The 21,419-nt window shown below is 46.6% G+C and overlaps 1 protein-coding gene across 3 annotated transcripts in view; it reads left to right on the top strand.

Moving 5' to 3' along the window:
• Positions 1 to 3,546: 3,546 nt before the first annotated feature.
• Positions 3,547 to 21,419, top strand: part of Map3k9 (mitogen-activated protein kinase kinase kinase 9) — a 70,491-nt gene continuing 52,618 nt past the window's right edge. For 2 of the 3 annotated variants that reach the window (XM_031355405.1, XM_031355406.1), the window contains exons 1-2: positions 3,552 to 4,245; positions 11,861 to 12,274. In XM_031355405.1, the coding sequence (XP_031211265.1) occupies positions 3,861 to 4,245; positions 11,861 to 12,274 (799 nt within the window). In that variant the 5' untranslated portion in view covers positions 3,552 to 3,860. Of the gene's footprint in view, positions 4,246 to 11,860; positions 12,275 to 21,419 lie in introns of all 3 variants that reach the window. The other variant, XM_031355407.1, reaches the window with a different exon arrangement.

The following is a 21,419-nucleotide window of genomic DNA, read 5'->3' as shown; positions in this document are numbered from 1 at the left end:
ACATTCTAAGGTGCTGCTAGAGATGCTTCTGAAGGTGGAAACTGAGAAAAAGAAATACGCCTTGCTATTTTCTTCAGTGAGGTAGCCAAGGGGAAGGTGCCTTCATGTTCCTGTAAGCAACTCTAAGGAGGATGGATGGGTCTCTCTCTCTCTCCCTCTCTCTCTCTCTCTCTCTCTCTCTCTCTCTCTCTCTCTCACACACACACACACACACACACACACACACAAACACACACACACACTCATACCACACACATGCACATCTCTCTCTCTCTCTCTCTCACACACACACACACACAAACACACACACACACACTCATACCACACACATGCACATCTCTCTTTCTCGATCTCTCTCTCTTACACACACACATACAAACACATACCTATATCACCCACATGCACACATGCATACAAACACACATGCATACATACACACATACATACATACATACATACACACACACACACAAAGATGAATATGGAAGGGAGACTAGTTGGGAGTGGGAAGGGAACAAGAGAGGGTAATGGAGATTAATGATAAAAATATATACAAGTATGAAAGTGTCATAATGAAACATATAAGTATTTAGTGGAACATATATAATTAATATATAATTAATAAAATTATATTTTATCTCATACAAAGTTAAGATTTTTTTCCAGGATACAGTCAGGCTCTGATCTAAGTCTAATGCTGACTCTATCACTGATATTGTATCTCCTGTCTTTTTCTGCTTGATGCTATTCTTTCCAGTGTGGTAGAGAAAATGTTGCTTTTCTGGCTAACATTCATTAACTCACATCTGAGGAACCCAAGGGTAGCAAAATCTCAGTTATTTTACCCCAAAGCCCTGCTCATAACCTCCGAGTGGTTCAGCAAGGACGGCCAGACAGGGAGCTCTGAGCATCTGCCTGTCTGTTCTACAGTGCTGGGGTTACAGGCACACACAACCACATCTAGCTTTTTACACAGGTGCTAAGGATTTGAACTCAGGTCCTCACGTTTGTGGGAGCTGGCACTCCTACCCAGTGAACCATTTCCTTGGCCCTCTGATAACCTTGGTCTGCTAAACAAAAGCCAGACTTCCTAGGCTTATAGCCAAGCCAGCCGTCAGGTGTGACTGTCCAGAGAAGTGACTAGCTATGTGCCAGGCATTCTGAGACGCCAGGAAAGCTGGAAGGAACAGGTCAGACAGGTTGCTGCCCGTATGGCAAACACCTCTGTCATTAAATCATTTCAAATGATCAATTAAATAATTATTAATGTGAATCAAATAGCTCCACCAAGCCTTCTGCAATCCTGCCTCAATAGGTTTCCAGCGTTCTTATCCTCTCATGCCAGCGACACTGGCTCACTTCACAGTCCTAGGATTTCACACCTCTCTGTTCCTTGCCTCTTTTCTGCCCCACCCCACACCTCTCTGGGACCGGTTCTTTTTCTGCTTCTACCATGAAGCCCTGCCGGGCAACTGTGATCTGAAGGAACTTCCCTAGTTTGAATTCTTAGCACTTATCCATTCAACAAATATTTGCAGAGTGACTTTTTGGAATGTTTGGTGAGTGACTCTTCATGAAGCTCTAAGCACATGCTGAAGTATTAAATATTTAAATTGAGCAAGGAGTTTGTTGTTGTTGTTTTTTTTTTCCTCTCTCTTAGGGAGCCAGGATTGTTCTCATCTGCTCCAGGGAGGTGTGTGGAAATGGTCATGTGTAAGTAGAGGAGAAAAACGACAATTCAAAAAATTCCAATTAATCAATAATCCTACGACTTGAAGACCCAGTTAGTATCCTTCTCTCTAGTTTTCTTCTTTGTAAAACTATTCTGTGTGTTTGAGTGTTTTGCCTGTGCGTGCCCACCATGTGCATTCCTAGTGCCCATAGAAACCAGCCAAATATGTCATGTCCCCTGAAGTTACAGGAGGTGCCATAGTGGGGGATGGGAATGGAACCTGGGTCCTCTGAAGGAGCAGCCACCAAGCCATGTCTATAGCCTCTCTAGGGTGTGTGTATGTGTGTGTTTTATCTACTTTGTAAAACTCCTTTTTGACACACATGAAAATTTTATTAAATAAAATATTTGTTTAAACACTACTTTTCTCTTTCCCATCCTCTTGTAGGCAGAGTGGCTTCATCTTAACATCAGAGAATCTATCCAGGGTCACACACACATCTTTCCCAGTTTGCTGACCCTCTGTTAGACCCTCTGGTAAACTTGAACGTGTTAGGGAATTTACTTCTGGATCTCCATTCCTAGGACCTTCTGGATGCTCCTTGAACAGTACTATCTCATCTCTTTCCCAAGACCTTAAATGTGCACAGTGTATATATTTACAATGTGCTCACAGCCCCTTGCAAATCGTTGGATGTCCTAAAACACAGGAGACCTTTCCCTCCGCCATCTTCACTTCAAGGGTAAACAGATGGCAGGAAGTGCTGAGCATCTGCCCAAGGTCATGTAGCTTGCCTTGCTATTTTTCCAAATTGCCCCAGTTTGCCTAATATTAAACTTCAAATTAAAATTAAACAAAAATGGTCTGGTTGGGCACAGTGACACATGCCTGTAACCCCAAGACTCAGGCAGTTGAGGCAGCGAGATTTTGAGAGGCCAGCATGGACTACCCAGTAAGATCTTGCTTCAAAACCACAAATGAACAAGTAAACAAGGAAGTACTAATTCTTGCTAAACAAATCACATCTATTCCTGTTTTGGAAAAGGTAATACGGTGGTTTGGTAGATACCCTGGCTGTTTTGAAATATGGAAGCCGCTGCTATGATAGGCTTAAAAACATGTAAAAGAGGTTAAGGTCCTTTTGTTCTTTCTTAATCTTGGGGGTGGGGTGGGGGTGGGGCAGGTAAGAAAAGGACATAGATAGCATAGGTCAACCCTTGCCCAAGAGTGGCAGGCAGCACCCGCCTTGACTCTGCTTTAGTCCTTGATGGGACTGTGTATCCAAGTCACCAGGGTCCCAGATACAGCCAGCTCCACAAGGCAAGCACAAACTAGCTGGTTCTGCCCGACTTCCCGAGCCTGCGGAAGCCCCACTAGGTGACCTCCCCTTTCGGAATTCTAATAACAATGACCAGGAACCTCTTCTTACAAAGATGAACACAGTCTTCATTTTAAGGCCAGCGGAGCACTCGAAAGAGTTCTTCCATCGCTAGCCATAAGGTTCCGGGGTGTGAGTGTGTGCGTGGAGGCGACAGAGGACGTAAGCTGGTCCCCAGGGGCCAAACAGGGGAACAGCAGATCCATCAGAACCCGGAATTGGCGCAGCCCGTAAGACCAAACGGCGCAGACAAAGGCGGAGGGCTCCGCAGCCCGCTCGGACGGTCCGAGAACGTACGCCGGGTCTCACCTTCGGGAGCCACCCAATGAGGCCTCAGCCACCCCCCAGGAGACGGACAGCCACGGCGGACCAATGGGAGGATGGATTGTCTGTGGAGGCGGGCCCATCCTGGAGGCCCCGCCCCCGGGTCCGCAGGGCTGGGGCGGAGCCAGACCCGCGTCAGGTGGTCCCGGGCGTGCGGGAGGCGGGGCGCACGGGGCGGGGCGGGAGCGGCCAGCGGGCGGCGGGCACGGGTGGCGGGCACGGGCGGCACGAGCAGGTGGGAGCCGCCGAGGGGCGAGGCCGCCCGCGGGGGCGCCGGGCGGCGGGGACTGCGCCGCGCCCCTGTCCGCGGTGCGCGCTCGCGGTGCGCACCGGGCGTCCTCGACTCTCGCGCGCCCAGCCTGCTCGGGCCCTACCTGCGGCGGCCGTCGGGGGCGCGGAGCCCCCAGCGCTGCCGAGCCGCATGAACAATAGGCGGCGGCGGCTCCCGCGGGCGGCCGCCCCGCACCCTATGGACCGGCCGCTCCATGGAGTCCTCCAGATCGCTTCTCGGCTGCCCGGCGAGCGCCGCTGCCGCCCCGCCGGGGGAGGATGCCACGGGCGCTGGGGCCGAAGAGGAGGAGGACGAGGAGGAGGCGGCGGCCGAGCTGGGGTCTCACGCCGCGCTGCCCTACTGGACGGCGGTGTTCGAGTACGAGGCGGCGGGCGAGGACGAGCTGACCCTGCGGCTGGGCGATGTGGTGGAGGTGCTGTCCAAGGACTCGCAGGTGTCCGGCGATGAGGGCTGGTGGACCGGACAGCTGAACCAGCGGGTGGGCATCTTCCCCAGCAACTACGTGACCCCGCGCAGCGCCTTCTCCAGCCGCTGCCAGCCCGGCGCGGAGGACCCCAGCTGCTACCCGCCCATTCAGCGTAAGAAGGCGGGCACCGGTGCCCGGTGGGGACGGGAGGGTGAGGCCTAAGGGTGGGCGAGTAGCAGTCCCGGGTGGGTAGCGACTGGGCCGGGCATGGGTGGGCACCGGGGGTGCAGGGGCTTTAGCTGGTGCTACCCAGAAGCTCCAGAGTCGCAGGCCCTGCTTGGAACCCTGGGCTTCTTCACCTTCCTCTGACTCGCTCAAGTAGCAACTCTTGAAACACCAGAGCGAGTCGCCTTACGTCCCAACCCCTTCTCCCCCGCCCCCTGTGCCCCTCCAGATCTGGAAGGGTTTTGGAGAGCAGGTGGTTACTGTCATCAGGAACCTTAGTTCCCTAATCAAGGACCCGGCGGACCTTTTCTGTCGCTTGTCTCCGCCTCTTAAAGGTATTTGTCTAGAGAGAAGTGGAGGTGTCTCCCGCCTGCCTGGGCAGGTTCACAAGTCCCGGAAGCATGTGTGAACTCAAGAGTCAGGTGCCTTTGAAATCTCGTGTTGATTTCTTGGGTTCTCGTACTGTGTCTCAAAGTTGTACCCTGAGGAGTCTTGCCGAGAATAATATGTTAGGAAAGGTGTGTGCGTGGGGGAGGGGGCAAAGTTATGAGTGGAAGAATAATTAGAGGGAGAAAGTATGTCTCTCCCTCCTGGGAGTTCAGGATCAGCAGGTACAGTGGCTAAGTCCTTGTCCCTTACAGCCATACTGTTCATACAACACATTTTTTTTTTCCACCCTAGATCCTTGCCTATATTTGGCATTGGCCAAATCTCAGGGGCCAGGACCAGGGTTCCCTCCCAGGGCCTTTCTCTCTGTGTCCTGGTTTTCACCAATTTCCCAGGAACCGTTTGTTCCACGCTCCTAACAAAATCTATCTACCTACCTATCTACCTGTCTGTCTGTCTGTCTGTCTGTCTGTCTTTCTTTCTCTCTTTCTTCCTCCTTCCCTTCCTTCCTCCCTTCCTTCCCCCCCTTTCTTTTTTGAGTTAAATTGCTATCGTAATTACTTCATCACCTGTATATTCGTGGTTGGTTTAGAAGATGGCACTCTCTCCAGGTGCAGTTTATAGCACTTAAGAGTTTCCATAATTGCAGTTAGAAGGCATTCTCACATATACAGTAGTAGTTTGTTCCTTGTCTTATGTACTTTGCATCCTACTTGATTTAAAAAAGAAGCCATTGCCAAGGGCTAGCTTTGAGTTTCTAGTCGTCACTTTTCATCTGTGATGGTTATCTGTTACTTATTTTTACAGGAACATTACTCTAAGATGATTTTGAAGTAGAACGGCAGCTTCTTGTTTTCTCCTTCTCCCTTTGGCCTTTTGCCTGTCAAGTTATGCAGGCCTTTAGTTTTCCTTAGATATGTCCCCTTTCATTCAGTTTCTCGTTCATACATTTTGATGTTTATAATACCCAGAAATGGCAAGTTGCTTTAGATTACTTTGGAGTGCTACATATTTTTGGCAATGCTGGTAAGACAGACCAAGGAAGGGCCCTGGCATGGTGTTTGGAATTAGTGCTGGAGATGAGCTTGACCATATGTTGAAAGACACAAAATAATCTGATATATTGGGAAACACAGTGTGTTGGTTTGTTTAGTTTTGGTTTTCTGAGAAAGGGTTTCTCCGGGTAGCCCTGGCTGTCCTGGAACTCCCTCTGTAGACCATGCTGGCCTCAAACTCAGAGATGTACCTGCCTCTGCCTTCCGAGCGCTGAGATTAAAGGCGTGCATCACTACCTGGCCAGAGCATCCTCAAGATGAGAGTGGGTGGAGTCCTGTGATGCTGTTTCTAGGGACAGCTAACATGAGACTGTACAAGTTACATGACGTTCAGTTCATGAACAGCCTCTGTAGTTTCCTCAGCGTCTTGTGCTCCTGGCTGTCATAGCAGTCAGGAGCCAACATGACTTAGGTTAAAAGAACCTTTCCACTGAACGCCAGACATATCAACAGTGTGCTTCATTCAGAGATGAATCTCTGTAGTGTGGCCAGAACTTACCTGTTAAATGTCAGTGCTGTGGATTGAGTGGATTCCTGAGTCTGGATCCCAGATGGGAGGACCCTGTGCTTGTGGGAAGAATTCACTCGAGGAGCTTGGCACTGAAAGCTCTGGTAAGTGTTCTAACTTAGGCTTACTTGTGACTGGCCTTATTCTTGAGAGTTCCCAAAGCTCCACTCAAAAGCTCATTCCTGAGTAGTTGGTGAGTGATGGCTACTAAATATCAAGGATAAAAGGATTAAAAAGATGGTAGGAGCAACACTAGTCAAGGAAACATAAAATTTCAGTCAGTGCTTTGAAAAGACAGGAGTGTCTCACCTGCTAGTTCTCCCCACCAGTTGAGTTTGTGTGACTCAGAAAATAAAGATGATTGACAAACCTTGTCCCCCAGGATTAGGAGTAGGAAAGCCCTGACAACACTTCCCCAGAGCTGCCTGCCCTTTTGAACTTCCCCTCTGGGGCCTACAGCCTGTGATAGGTTCAGAGCTGTGACTGGAATACCTAAGTCTAGTCAAGCAGGGAGAGTCAGGCTTGGTTTTATAGTATTGTTTTCACGTGAAATTTTTGCTTCAAGCTTTATTCAGAACAGAAGGGGAAATTAATCTTTGGTCAAAGAAAAAGATATACTCATGATACCTAAGCTACTTTACATTCTGCTTTTGACCCCCACTGTAGCTATCAGGGGTTGGCTGTCCATGGATGACAGATCTGTATAACCTGGGTGCTCTCTCATCCTCAGTTTCACCTTTGTAATACAAGGTGAAAAATGTAAAGCCCTAGTTAGTTACCTATGGAGATGCATAACTCTTAACATGTTTCTTCTACTCTAGTGTTAGTCTGTTTGCAACACAGAGTTAAGGTCACTTAATTTACATTTGTCTTTCCTGAATTCCCTACAAATGTAAGGATGTATTTTTAGACATGCCTAAGGCTTGTGTGTTTGTGTGTACATGTGTTTGTGCATATTCATATATATGTGTGTGTACATATATGAATGGTGTGTGTCTATGTGTTTGTGCATATTCATATATATAAATTTATATATATGAATGGTATGTTCATGTGTTTGTACTTTTATTTATATATATACTATATATATGGTATGTACATGTATTTATACATATTTATATATATGAATGGTATGTGTACATGTTTGTGCTAAATCTATCTATCTATATATGAATGATAGGTGTACATGTGTTTGTACATATTCATATATAGACATGAATGGTATATATGTACATGTGTTTGTAATATTCATATATAGATGAATGGTATGTATATATGTGTTGTACTTATTCACATATATATATGAATGGTGTGTGTGTGTGTGTGTGTGTGTGTACATTGTGCAGATGCATGCATTCATGCATGGAGGATGCTCGGTGTCTGCTAATGATCTCTGCCCTATTACCTTGAGAAGGTCTCTCACTGAATCTGGAGCACTTTCAGCAAGACTGGAAGGTCCCAATGATCCTCCCATCTCTGTCTCCTACCCTAACACTGAGAGGTTACATGTCTTTTGACCATGTCAGACTTATCCCGTGGGTGCTGGGGATCTAAACTCAGGTCCCCCGGCAGGCACAGCAAGCTCTCTTAACCACTGAACCATCTCCCTAGCCTACGTCTTTTATTAGCTTACTTTTCTTTTTGAAACAGGAACTCAGTATGTAGCTCAAGCTGTCACTGAACTTATAATGCTCCTGCATCTACCTCCTGAGTGCTGGGATTACAGTGGTGTATCCCACACCTGGGTCTTTTTATAACACTTTGAAATGAACAAAGTAAATCATTCTCTTGCCCCCAAGCCCTCAGGATGGTCCTTTGCATACAATTGTATGCTCCAAGCATACAATCTGGAGGAAATACCATCTTGACTCCAACATGAAATAAGGTTTTGTTGTTGATATTCCTAGAAATAGCCTACCACAGAAACATTTTCAAAAAGTGTGCTGCATGCAAGTAGACCTGATTCTTGTTTAAACCAGCTCTTGATTGGAGCAGAAAAGGGCAGGAGAGCTGCATGCTTTCTGCAGCTGAAGGCCTAGTCCCTGGAAGCCCATCCGAAGGACTTCTTAGCAGGGAGAGAGAAAGGAAGTTGTTGCTCCTCCTTCCAGGTTGTTCTGTCTGTTGTAAAGCTGTGTTCTGTGCTTTTCTTGTAGGCCAGTTTAGTTATGTTCAGCAGGGAAAAGCTGAGATCATAGCTTCCACACCAAGAAAGTCACCACTTTCCCTTCCGCTCCAAGCACTTGTCTCGGGACAGCTGCTGAGGGAGCTGTCCTTTTCAGCACCGAGACCAGAGTCCCTAGAGCATCTTCTACAACCTCAGACAGTTAGGTAAACCCTGGAACCCTACTGCGTGTTGACCACTATGCTTCAGAGCTGAGAAACAGAGTGAGTAGAAGAAAATTATAGCTAAATAATTCAAAGACTTCGTTGAAGAAATAGGGTGATCAATACAATTCATTGAAGAGGCACAGGGCTTTTCATCTGTGTACGGGCTGGTACAAAAAAAAAAAAAAAAAAAGAACATTCCTTGCCTCCAAAGACCAAGTAGACCTGTATTTTTCAAAGGGGATTCTAATTTCTCTTCACTGTTGGCATGTTTCCTCATTCATGTGGATGACATCAGGCAAAAGTTAGTAATTAGTCAGGATTCATTTTTAGGACTCCGAAACATTGAAGCTATTTTAAGTAAGAAATGGATTCAGCACAGGAAATTGGGTGCTTACAGGATTGTTGGCTTGGAGAAGAGGCTCTTATGGGGAGAGCTCTGAGCAATGCAGAACCAAGCCACCAAGAAGTTGGCATTGTTCTCACAGATGAGGCTCAGCATTTGGAGCTGCAGTTGAAGATGGCAGCTTCAGGAACATCCTGTTTTGTCTGCAGGCTGGAGGATAGGCACCCACTTTACTATGGAGCGTTCATTTGCACAGCTACAGAGTTGGTGCCTGGACACTGGCATGCCGCTGCAGACAGCCATACTTGCCAGGAAAGGCAGCCAGAAAACATTTTCCATCTCTATTTTGCAGATCTTCTGTGTCCCTTTGCCATAAGGGATCCTGGGACTTGTAGTTTTTTTTAGCTTTCAAGCCTCTCTGGTAGGAAAAGGTGAGGTGCTAGAAGGATGGATGCTATTGGGATGGGCGCTGATTGCTGTTCTACGGCTTCTCCCATGTTCTTTAGGAGGATCCTCCCTGCTCCAAGAGACAATAACTTCCCCTTTCTTTATTTCATGGTATCAAGGACTAAAGGTAGGACTTTGCAAATACTGAGTGTGTACTTTCCCTGCTGCACTTTGAGCTGCACTGCGTCCTCTAGGGGATACTTAGCCTTATGGAGCTCTGGGGGTCAACATGGACTCTGCTTCTTGTGTGCGTGAAGACAGCTCAGCTGAATTCCCCTGAGAGTCTCTTTGGTGCAGATGGACAGTTCCATTGTGAAATACAAATAAAGACCAGTCCTAGACAAGATTGGAAGTGCTAGAATCAAGCAAGAACAAAAATGTGATTCCCATTAGGGTCTAAATGAAGAGTAGGGTGTGATGGGGCTGGCCTGGAAGGACAAACAGCCATCCAGTTTGTTCTTGCCCAAAGCTAGAAATACATCTTTTTCTTAGGTTTGCTTACTTGCCTTCCTTCCTTCCATCCTCCCTTCGTTCTCTTTTCCTGATAGTATGTTATTCTCTCTAAATTTGTCTATGCCTTACTGAGGTATATTACTTTTGCTGGTCACCCACTAAATATTAGGCACAGTGAGCATAGTGGTGGCAGCAGACAGAATCTCTGTTCTGTGGTTGTCATGGTGTCACAGGTGATAGGCAGTGAATGAGTGATAACCTTTCTGAGTCTTGGAGTTAGCTGCAAAGGCGTTTGATGGAAGCTTGCCCTCATTTGGTCTTGAGGTTAGGAGAAGTTTCTTTTCTATGAAATTGGCTTTAAATCTAATCAGTCAAAAGAGAGCAGAGAGCAGGGCTTTAGGAGAGACACATGAATCAGCACTGTGCTCAGTTAGTTCTTAACATCTAGCCCAAGAGTTAGACTCACTGGTAGCCACTGTCATCTCTCTGGGAATGCTTTTTGCAAATGCTGCTGAAGGTAGACCAGATACCTCAGAATCTTGCTCTCAGAAGCAGAGTGGATGGCTGAGGTGAGTGTCAGGGATTGACCTGAGGCACTGAGGTACACTGGACTGAGATGTTCTCCCCAAGGCTCCTTTACTCTACTTCTCAGGAGCCAGATCCTGGTAGAACCAAATCCTGGAAGCCTTTCACATTGACTAAGTTCTTTCCATATTAGGTCCCTCTGAGGCGTTGCAGGCCTGGATCATTGTAAGGGCCTCCTTAGTGGTTCTTTCTTTGGAGACCAGGCTGTCCTCAAACTTCCTTTGGAGTGTAGGTTGACCTTAAACTTATGATTCTCCTGTCTCCATCTCCTTAGTGTAAGTTATTGGCATGTACCACCATACTGTTTTATGAAGTGCCGTGAATTAAACCCTGAGCTTCCTGCATGCTAAGCTTTACTAACTGAGCTGTATCGAGTCCCTTAGTGTAGCTCTTTGCTTCAGACCAGCAGTTCTTAACCTATGAGTCTTGACCCCTTTGAGGGTTGAATGACCTTTTACAGGGGTCACATATCAGATATGCTGCATATCATTAGTTGCATTACAATTCATAACAATAGCAGAATTACAGTTATGAAGTAGCAATGAATATAATGTTATGATTAGGGGTTAGTCCAACATAGGGAACTGTATTAAAGGGTCATAGCATTGGGAAGGCTGAGAACGGCTGCTCTGGACTTTCTTTCTATTGTATTCTGCATGGCTGTCAGAGTTGGTGTCCTTTCTGGACCACACAACTCCCTTCTAAAGGTACAGAAATGGCCCCTGTTGTTTATAGGGTAGCTTTAAGCCCTTCAGAATTGCTCACAAGCTTTTACCATCTGGTCACTCCCAGCACTGCTCGAGTGTCATCTCTTATCCCGTACATGCAGTCCACTGGCCGTGGGCTTCCTGATGTCCTTCAGGCGTCATGTGCCCTGATGCTCATGTCACTGCTCACACCTTTCTCTCTGCCTAGATTGTCCTTTACCCGATCCCTTTCATTGTTGGATAAGATTCCCCTCTACTCTTCTCTAGGGCCCTTCTCACATGCCCGTTTTCCACTCATCCCCCTGCCCCCATCTTGCTGAGGGAGTTAGTACCCTTCTGTATCCACTGATCCTATTTTTACAGAAGCTGTTTGCAAACCAGAGTGTAGCTGCTGTGTGTGTGCTTCCCCTTTGGTTGTCGTTTCTCACCACCAAGAACAAATGAACCTAAGCAATTTTCAAAAAAGGTTGTCCCTTGAATTCAAGTGGGGTAGCTTTGGTACAAGATTCTACCATAATCCAAGTAGGATCTACTTTATAGACCCATTGAGGGTCTACTATTTGCTAATCACTAAGAATAGTGCACATGAAGTTAACCACAGTCTCTGCTGCTTCTGGAGTTTACTTTTGCAGTGGGGAGACAGGGAAGTCCCATTTACCTACCATAGTTGTGTTTGCCCATCCAGTGGAAGCGTGCTCAGTTATACGGTGTTCCAAGTATATTGCTGACTCTCTGTTTTCTTCTTTCAGTGTTAGAGATTGATTTTGCGGAGCTAACCCTGGAAGAGATCATCGGCATTGGGGGCTTTGGGAAAGTCTACCGTGCTTTCTGGGCGGGCGATGAGGTGGCTGTGAAAGCAGCTCGTCACGACCCTGATGAGGACATCAGTCAGACCATAGAGAACGTTCGCCAAGAGGCCAAGCTCTTTGCCATGCTGAAACACCCAAACATCATTGCCCTCAGAGGGGTGTGCCTGAAGGAACCCAACCTCTGCTTGGTCATGGAGTTTGCCCGTGGAGGGCCTTTGAACAGAGTATTATCTGGGAAGAGGATTCCCCCGGACATCCTGGTGAACTGGGCTGTGCAGATCGCCAGAGGGATGAACTACCTACACGATGAGGCGATCGTACCCATCATCCACCGAGACCTTAAGTCCAGCAACAGTGAGTATGGAGAGCTGGGCTGGACTGTGAAGAACAACCATAGCCTCACTCTGAGGCTTTGGTAGGGGTAGTCATGGATTCCTGGGGGAGCCTTGCATCAGAGCATTTGACCATGGTTGAGTGGCAACATAGGGAAAGAGGAATGAGCAATGAGCAGTCTGGGGTAATTGTGAACTGCTGTAAGCAGGCAGAGTTGTCAGTGTTTGAGTTCGATAGATTTATTTCCTACGTGTGGGAAATGTATGTGTAATCACCAAAAGCAGATACCCCCTTTCTGGAACAGCCGAGAAGACAGGCCTCACATTTTACCCCCCACGCCTCAGCTCACTGGAGACAGAGCATAGGGAGAAGGGCTGTGTGTTTAACTGGGACCCCATGGAGAGCATGACCTGCCTAGTGTTTTAAACCTCCTGTTAGCCCAGGGGTGCTATTAATGAATTCTATAACTAGTATGTAATTGCAGGGAATGGAGAAGTAACTGTGTATTAAACACATGGAATCCATAAACTGGGCTGTAAAGTCGGTGCTAGGTATAATTAGATGGTAAGTTGGTACAGACTTCAGTCTTACACGTGGGCTGGTGGAACAGCTAGGAATATGCTTCCTGGTGCTTTCCCTTGTCCAAACTGAGTGTAAAGAGGATCTAAGTGATTAAAGTTGTGTGTTTAAGATTATTTTGAGGACCCTGAGAGAAGGGTATTTCAGGTGAAGGACTTGGGTTGAGGGGGTGACTTAGGCCCTTGGGACTGCTCTCTGTCTGTCTACTTTGAGCCCAGAAATTCTTCAGACTCTGATTTTATCATGTCCCTAACATGGCTTCTTTTCCTGTGGGTGCTGTTGTGAGTCTGCTTTCCAAAACACATTTGTCGTTGTCTAAGTAGTGTTTGTTAAAGAAAATGAAAAGAAGGACTGGAGAGATGGCTCAGCGGTTAAGAACACCAACTGTTCTTCCAGAGGTCCCGAGTTCAATTCCCAGCAACTAAATGGTGGCTCATAACTATCTGTAATGGGGTCTGGTGCCCTCTTCTGGTGTGTCTGAGGACAGATACAGTGCATTCATATATATATAAAATTAATAAATCTTTAAAAATGCAAAAGAAGAGAGGCAAGTATTTGTAATTATTTTCCTTAGTGAGAATGGGTATTTATTTCTTTTCTTTCTTTGTTTTGTTTTTATTTATTTATTTTTTTTGAGACAGGGTGTCTCTTCTCTGTGTAGCCCTGGCTGTCTTGGGACTTGCTTTGTAGACCAGGGTGACCTCAAGATCAGCCTGCCTCTCCCTTTAGAGTGCTGGCATTAAAGATGTATGCATCACTGCTCAGCTGAGGACAGGTGTGTCATTTGTCCTATCCTGCCAGACATTTAAGAAGCATGTGTATATGTCTGTATAGGAATATATATATACATATATATGTGTATATATATTTAGAGAGAAAGAGAAAGAGAGAGAGTGACTTTGCAATTGCTTTTAAATGGCCTTTATTTCCTTTATCCCTTTGGTCTGTACTCTCTTCCCCCTTAATAATAGAAAACTTCCTGGGGCTGGAGAGATGGCTCAGTGGTTAAGAGCACTGACTGCTCTCCCGCAGGTCCTGAGTTCAAATCCCAGCAACCACATGGTGCCTCACAACCATCCATAATGAGATCTGACGCCCTCTTCTGGTGCGTCTGAAAACAGCTACAGTGTACTTAGAAATAATAATAAATAAATAATAAATAAATAAATAATAATAAATCTAAAAAAAAAATAGAAAACTTCCTTTTTCTGAGAATATGAACAATTAGGTATAGACTTCAATGATAAGTGTAAAAGATTTGAGTTACATGAGGTAAAGTCTCATTTCCCCCTTTCTCTTTGCTGTGATTTTATATTTTTATCATCCTTTCTTCAAAATTTTGTTTCTTAAATATGTTAACTGAGTTGAAATTTTAGTGACTGATTTCAGCCCAGAGGTTGCTTTGCACGGTGGGATAAGAGGCAACAGATGCATTGGTGGAAAATGTGATGTAGAAACTGAGTTCTCTTTAACTTTTCTTACCATCCTGAGAGAGCTAGGTAGGACACAGTAATGTTATAAAATTTGATCCATGGAGAAATCTGGGCCAGGATACTGGAAGTGTAAAAATTTACAACTTCTTTGGGCAAGTTTAAACTTTGACTATAATCTGAAACTAGATGTATAAGGTTTGACCTTCTACACGATTAGTGTGAATACAAGCCTCTTGTGAAGGAGACCTTGCCTTGCTAAGTCATGCTGTTTGCAGGAGCAGGCAGGAGACTGCATGTCTGTCTTCCAGAAGCCAGGAGTCTGGTTCCGTCTGTCCTTGTAAGTGGAGAGCTCTCAGGGAAGGAGTGGGCTTCTATGTAGGAGTATTTTAAAGGACTTTGTCAAGACATAACGTGATATCACCCTGTTGGTGCTGATGTCAGTATAGGCTATAGATCTTAGACATGAGCAGGAGTTGTGTGTGTGGTGTTTGCCGCCCTTTTGGAAATGGGATGCCACCATTTCGCTCATTGCTGCCATCTTGGGAATTGTGACTTCTCGTTTTGTAGATGTGGGGGCACACCTTTGTTTTCTTTTGTTAGGGTTACAGAGGGCTGGATTTTTGGTCATGATCACATGAGGGCATAATACCAGAAAGTGTTTGTTAGCTGAGTTTGATCTACTCAAGAGCAGAATATGGCTGTCTGTGTGTGGAAAAGAGGAAGTAGTGGTAACCATCACATTGTCGTAAAGTCTCAAGAAAAGGTGGCTGGTTAGGAGGTTTTATTATCTTGGTCACCTGCTTCAATCATTTGCTGTTACTGGCAGTGGGATGTGCCTGGGGTAGAGCATTCTTTGTTAGTATGTAATTGGCATTGGGTGTAGTTTGGGCTCTGAATGACAGTAACTGAGAGATACCCTCACTTGCCTTTGAAAAGAAGTCTGAGGGTTCCAGGGCAGCTGCACAGTGTTCAGAGCTCCAGGCTCCTATTTCTTATTGGTACCATTCTAGTACCTGGCTTCCATCCTCACTGGCTGCTCTGGTCCAAGATGGCCACAAGGGGCATCCATTATTTGATCCAGATACAGGCCTGGAGGAGGAGGAAAAGCAGAAGCACAACAAATTCTGCCTCCCTCAGCTGAGTCCATGCCCAGTAGCTTCCCAGAGGCCCTTTTTAAACCCACTTTCTTACATTAATTGGCCAGAATGTGCTAGCTGAAGAAGGGGCTTGGAAATAGAAAGGCTGCCCACTAATAGTCAGGATCTGTTAGCACAGATGAGCATAGGTTATGGAAGAAGCATCCAGCAGCCTTCACTATGGGGGGTTTGTATAGGGAAAACCCTACCTTAGATGTGTGGTACCACAGGCAAGGAAGTTAGCCAGGCCCTGAGGTGGAAGGCAGACATCTTTCCAAGTTAATAGCTTGTGCTTCTTGTGCTTGTAAAAAGCCACTGCCTGGGGAAGACCAGCTGCTTGTTACCAGAGGCATTGGAGAATGATGGTCTGTTAAAGGAAGTCTTGTCTTTTGGGGGTAGGTAGATGGCTGTGAGGATTTTGTGTGGAAGGTGGTTTGGCATGAAGGCATTCAGCAAAAGCACAGTCGACTAGTTCCATAAACAGAGTGGCTGGTGAGGTGGCCTAGCAGGTAGTGGCACCTGCTACAAAACTTGATGATCTGAGTTCAAGACCTGGGACCCACATGGTGAAAGGTGAGAAATGACTCCCAGAGGTTGTCCTCTGAGGCAGACACACACACACACACACACGCACACGCACACACACACACACACACACTCCTGTGTTCATGTGTGTTTCATACCGCTTCTCTTAGGGTTCAGAAGCTCAGAAAGCTGAAGAGCTTTCTTACAGCATGGGGACTCAACAGCTCTCTTCTCCATGGCCCCACACTGAAGTGTACCTGGACTAGACATCAGGCAGTGTCTGCCTAAATTTGTGTAGGATTTTCCATGGCTGAGAGTTTGCTGGTGATCACTAGACTTGACTCCAGCATTTTCCTATACTTCTGATAGGTAACATTCCTGCCTGAAGATGGAGCAGGTAAGGCATAGGCACCCTGGACAGGGTCAGTGTGGCCTCACACTTGCCTGGAAGAGGGTGGAGAGTACTTAAAAGCTTGGTGATGGTGGCACACGCCTTTAACCCAGCACTTGGTGGGGCAGAAGCAGGTGGATCTCTGAGTTTAAGGCCAGCCTAGTTTATTAGAGAGAGTTCCAGGACAGCCAAGGCTACACAGAGAAACTGTCTTGAGAAAAACAAAACCAAACAAAGCAGAATTCTTGTGGGTGAGTAAATAAAAAAACCACACTCTCAGAGTGGATATGGGATTCAGCAGAGTATCATGTGCAGAAACCAGCTCCTCATCTTTCTTAAGAGTTAGGCGGGTACCCCTCATATGGGGGTGTTTGGGGGTGTTTGCCCAAAGAATATATATACACACAGGCAACATAGCTTCGCATGTAAATGTTCTTGCAACCCAAGCCTAACCTGAGTTCTACCATGTAAAGGTAGAAAAAAAGAGCTGACTCTGACTCTGTACACTTTGTCTTTGCTCTCTCTATGCGTGGGTGATATGCACATGTATGTGCACACATATATACACATTGACTACATACAAATACATAATAAGTAAAATCTTAAACAACAACAAAAAAGAGCACATCTTCCCTGAGGTGCCCAGTGACTCATGTGCCTGTGGATCTCTCCTCATTCTCACTGGGACTCATTGCTACACTGAACCCCCTCTTATTTTTTTTTTAAGATTTATTTTATTTATTTTATGTGTGTGAGTACACTGTAGCTGTATAGATGGCAGATGGCCGTGGCAGCTCAGGACCTCTGCCAGCGTAATTCACTGTAGCTGTCTTCAGATGTAGCAGAAGAGGACGTCAGATCTCATTACAGGTGGTTGTAAGCCACCATGTGGTTGCTGGGATTTGAACTCAGGACCTCCGGAAGAGCAGTCAGTGCTCTTACCTGCTGAGCCATCTTGCCAGCCCCTGAACTCCCTCTTAAGGAGTCAGAAAATACCAGATTTTTCTGATTTTACTGGGAAACAGTATACAAATAGTAAGAAACCTTGGACTTATCTTTTGGACACAGGAGGCTGTATTGAAGTTTAGCCAGTGGCTACCAGGCATGTCCCAGAGCTTTGTGTTTGGTTGATGGGAGGTACTCTGCAGTCAAAAGATGTGTGCAATGGAATAAAGCTGAGTGAAGCAAATGGCCAGCCAGATGATCAGGCCTGTGCAGAAGAAGGCAGTGGCGGTGGCCTGACCCGCAGGGATGCTGATTTCCCTTTCCCAGTCCTTCCTGGCTCTCTCCTCCAGCTGCCTGCTTCCCTGCTTACCCCTCCATCCAGCCTCCTTCCCAGTCTTCCTCCTGTTTTGCTTTGGTAGCTCTGGAGACTAAACCCAGGACCTTGGGTAGTACTTTACCACTGAGCCTCACCTGTAGGCCCTGGCTTTTTTGTTCGGGTGTTAGGGATATAACAGTAAGCTGGAACATAGGCTTAGGTTCTGCCCTCAAGGAGTTCCCTGTGGAGTCAGAGACAAGGACCTTGATTAAACCAAACTCGCACAAGAGTTTAAAGTCAAAGGTAGTCGGTGACAGGAAGGGTGGTGGGGACATTAGTACAGTGAGAAAGGTGATCAAGGCGCATGCCTCAGCAGGGGCATTGTGGGATTTCCTGGGGAGACCTTTTGCAGGAAAGTGATCTGAGGAGGAAAGAGCAGTTGATGACTAGAAAGTGGGGTAAAGAAGGTTCTGGAAGGAGAGCTGCCTACACCCGTGTGAGAGTGTAGCTTGGGAAGGAAGGCAAGTGGCGCCATTGGCACCCCTTTGGATTCTTTCACTCCAGTTCTTAGCTGTGACCGACAGAGCTGAGGATCTACAGGGCCTCAGTGGGGACGTTGCACTCTTGGGACCCTCTCCTCTATTTCTCTAGAACACTGCTTGCTTTCCTTTTCTTTTTTGTCCTTCAGAGGCGTCTTTGCAGGCTTCACAGTGGAGCAGGGAGCAGTTTTAGATGTTGGGTGCCATTTAGGCACGAGTAAAGCCTGCATTGGAGGTGGGGCAGAAGGTCACCTTATGAGGAGGATGGTGGGAAGGATTTCTGGGCTTCTATTGGAGAGTCTTGATTTCAGGGGACTCTTAAAACTCTTTCACTTGCCTCTTTGTCTTCAAATTTAAGCTACTATTGTCCTGAGAGGTAAAGATACTGTTTCCAGTCCCATCCCTATATTCTCTATAAATAGAATAAGCAGTAAGTAATAGTGGCCACCATTTTCAGATGACCCATGGACTTGTCATTGCTCAAGTTCAGGATTGATTATAAGAAAAGAGCCTGCCCCTCTCTCTCCTTTCCTTCACATCTCCTGGGTAATTTTCAATCCTTAACTTAGTGCTTTAGCTTATTCTCTCTGTGATGTAGTTCACTGTTGCTTATGGACACAAAGCCATGAGCTCATCTGTCTGGTGCAGTTAGAAAAATATAGTCTCTTCCATAGGCCCAGAGATCTTTACATAGAGTCCCCAGTGGGACCCAGGAAGTGGTTTTGTTGTAGAACCACACTTTTCCTCTCACTAAGTTAGGATTGTTAACATCGGGCCTATTTACTTTGCAACTTGTGTAGTTTTAGGATGAGAAGGTTTAAGTTTTATTAATACAAGTATCGGAGATGGTCACAAGTGATCATTATTAGAGAGACCTTAAATTGGGCATCTGTTTTAGAGGTGGCCTGGGATAGTGGAAGGAATGTGAGTACCAGTTGCATCCTTGAGCTAACAGGCTAGGTACGTATTGTTGAATGCATCTTGCCATGTATGTGCCTGGAAACCTCAAACTCCTCTGTACAATGAGAGATTTAGTTAAGATAGTGTCTGTGGTCCTTCCCAGGACTAGAGTGAATGTCAGTGTTGTTGGGAGCAGGTAGTGACTACACGGTTCTGCACCCACACAGCAGACTGCAGTATGCCCAGATTCGCCCGTTTCAGGGCTTCTAGAAGGGTCTGGGTATCCCGAAAGAGACCCTTTGCTGAATAGTTTAATAGAGAAACAGTTGACAGGAGCCCTCACACACTCCTCTGTCCCCATTGCTGCTTAGGCTGTGACAGATGGCCTTGCTGAGACAGAAGATGCTCTGGTCACATGAATCATGATGGGATTTACAACAGACCAAGGGCAGTTGTCATCCTGAAAGCAGGACGCAGTTAGTTGACTGCCACTTCTGTCCTTGGAGCTAAGCAGGGGCTGTCAGTGGCTCTTGCCTTGGTTTACATTTGCCTCTTGTACTCTGAATCAACATAGGCCTTTCCTGCATCATATGCATATTTTAATGTGTTTTTCTGTATTCTTATCACCATAATTTCTGGAGGGCTGGGGCCCTGTGCGGGGCCCTGTGCGGGTAACAGGAATTAGATGTATTATAAGCTGACTTGTGACTTCCTTTTCCTACCTCCCCAGGTTTTACTTCTTTGTGGGAGATGGAGGTTCTGATGGAAAGAACAGTGTCTTGGGAATCAGACAGATTTGGAATTATCTTGATTAATTTTTTTTTTTTTTTTTTTTTTTTTTTTTTTTGGTCAGCTTGACACAAGCCAGGGCTGTCTGGGAAGAGGGAATTTCAATTTAGAAAATGCCTCCAACAGATTGGCCCTTAGGCACATCTGTGGGCATTTTCTTAATTAATGACTGATGTGGGAGGCCCAAACGTGTGCGTGGTGCCAGCCCTGGGCAGGTGGTCCTGGGTTAGGTAAGAAAGCAGGCAGAGTAAGCGAGTATAGAATAGAACGAGCCAGTAAGCGCCGCTCCTCCATGGTGTCAGCCGCAGCTCCTGCCTTCCCGCCCCTGCTTTGAGTTCCTGCTCTACCTTCTCTTGAGGACGGACTGCCACATGGATGTGTAGCAAACATCTTTTGGCTTTGATGTTTATCACAGCGACAGAAAACAAGTAAGCACAGATCAAACGCTTTCACATAAGCACTGAATGCTGTCCAGTTTACCTCTACACTGTGGGCAATGTAGAAGACAGTAGCGATGTGGAATAAGATGGCTGAACCCAGCATGGGCACCATGCTCAGTAAATTGTTCTCCACCCCCCCACCCCACCCCCCCCAAGAAGTAGGAGAAACTCGCCCCCATCTGTGCTCATTTTAGGCTGACCCAGCCTGTAGTTGGACCCAGGACGTAGTTTCACTGTCATTCAGGCACAAGCAGGTTTGTTTTCTCAGAAGCTGCATGAAGCCCTAGCTCTCACCACCTCCTGGTGAAGGTGCAAGGTCCTCTTGGGGAAGAGCCCCATGATTCCTGTTTCTTCTGGACTCAGCCTTAACCTGAGTTCTTGGTCACTCAGGTCTTGTCTGTTAGGACCTTTGGTCTGATGGGGTGGGATGAGTGGCCACTTTCTGGCTCTGCTGGACCCTCATCTGATAATTAACGTACTTTCACTCCAGGACAAAGGCAGGGGTCTCTCTCTCTCTCTCTCTGCTGCCCCTCCCCCACACCTCTCTGCTGCCATCTACTGCTGAGGTCCAAGAGAACCCCTATTTCCACACCTGGCTGTCCCATAGATAGTGGTTCTACAGTTTCTTAAGACTTGGAAATAGCCAGGGTGGGCTGAAGCTCTGTTGCTTTCACTATTTTTGTGGTCTTATTCTGGAAGGGAAGACAAGTGTGTTTGACTGTTTCCTTCCCCGTGTGTAACAGCTCTGTGTCATTCAGTGCTCCCCCAGAAGTGTTCATGGTTTTAAGCACTGCAGAGTCCAGTCCTGTGTGTTTTCACATGTGTACTCCACACAGGGACATCCTTCAAATTAGCTCTTTTTCTTAGAGCCCCGTCTTACACTGTGAACCCCCTTTTCCTGTGGAGATGACTCACATGAGCTGTAGCTGAGTCTGACTTTGTGTCCCCTCTGGCTCTGCTGGCTGAGGACCTTGTGTGGAGGACATAGTCTGCATGGCTTTGTTTCTGCAAGTGTGGAATAGGGAGAATTATAACATCACCTGTGGAACTGTACCGGCTGGAGGTGAGGATTAGCTAGGACCGCCTAGGTGAGCTCGTGGCCATGCCTGACACCCAGTGAGCACTGCCTCCCTGACACCCAGTGAGCACTGCCTCCCTGACACCCAGTGAGCA

The sequence above is a fragment of the Mastomys coucha genome, unplaced genomic scaffold, assembly GCF_008632895.1.
Source record: "Mastomys coucha isolate ucsf_1 unplaced genomic scaffold, UCSF_Mcou_1 pScaffold6, whole genome shotgun sequence".
NCBI classification, from domain to species: domain Eukaryota; kingdom Metazoa; phylum Chordata; class Mammalia; order Rodentia; family Muridae; genus Mastomys; species Mastomys coucha.
This window is presented reverse-complemented; position numbering and strand designations above follow the sequence as displayed.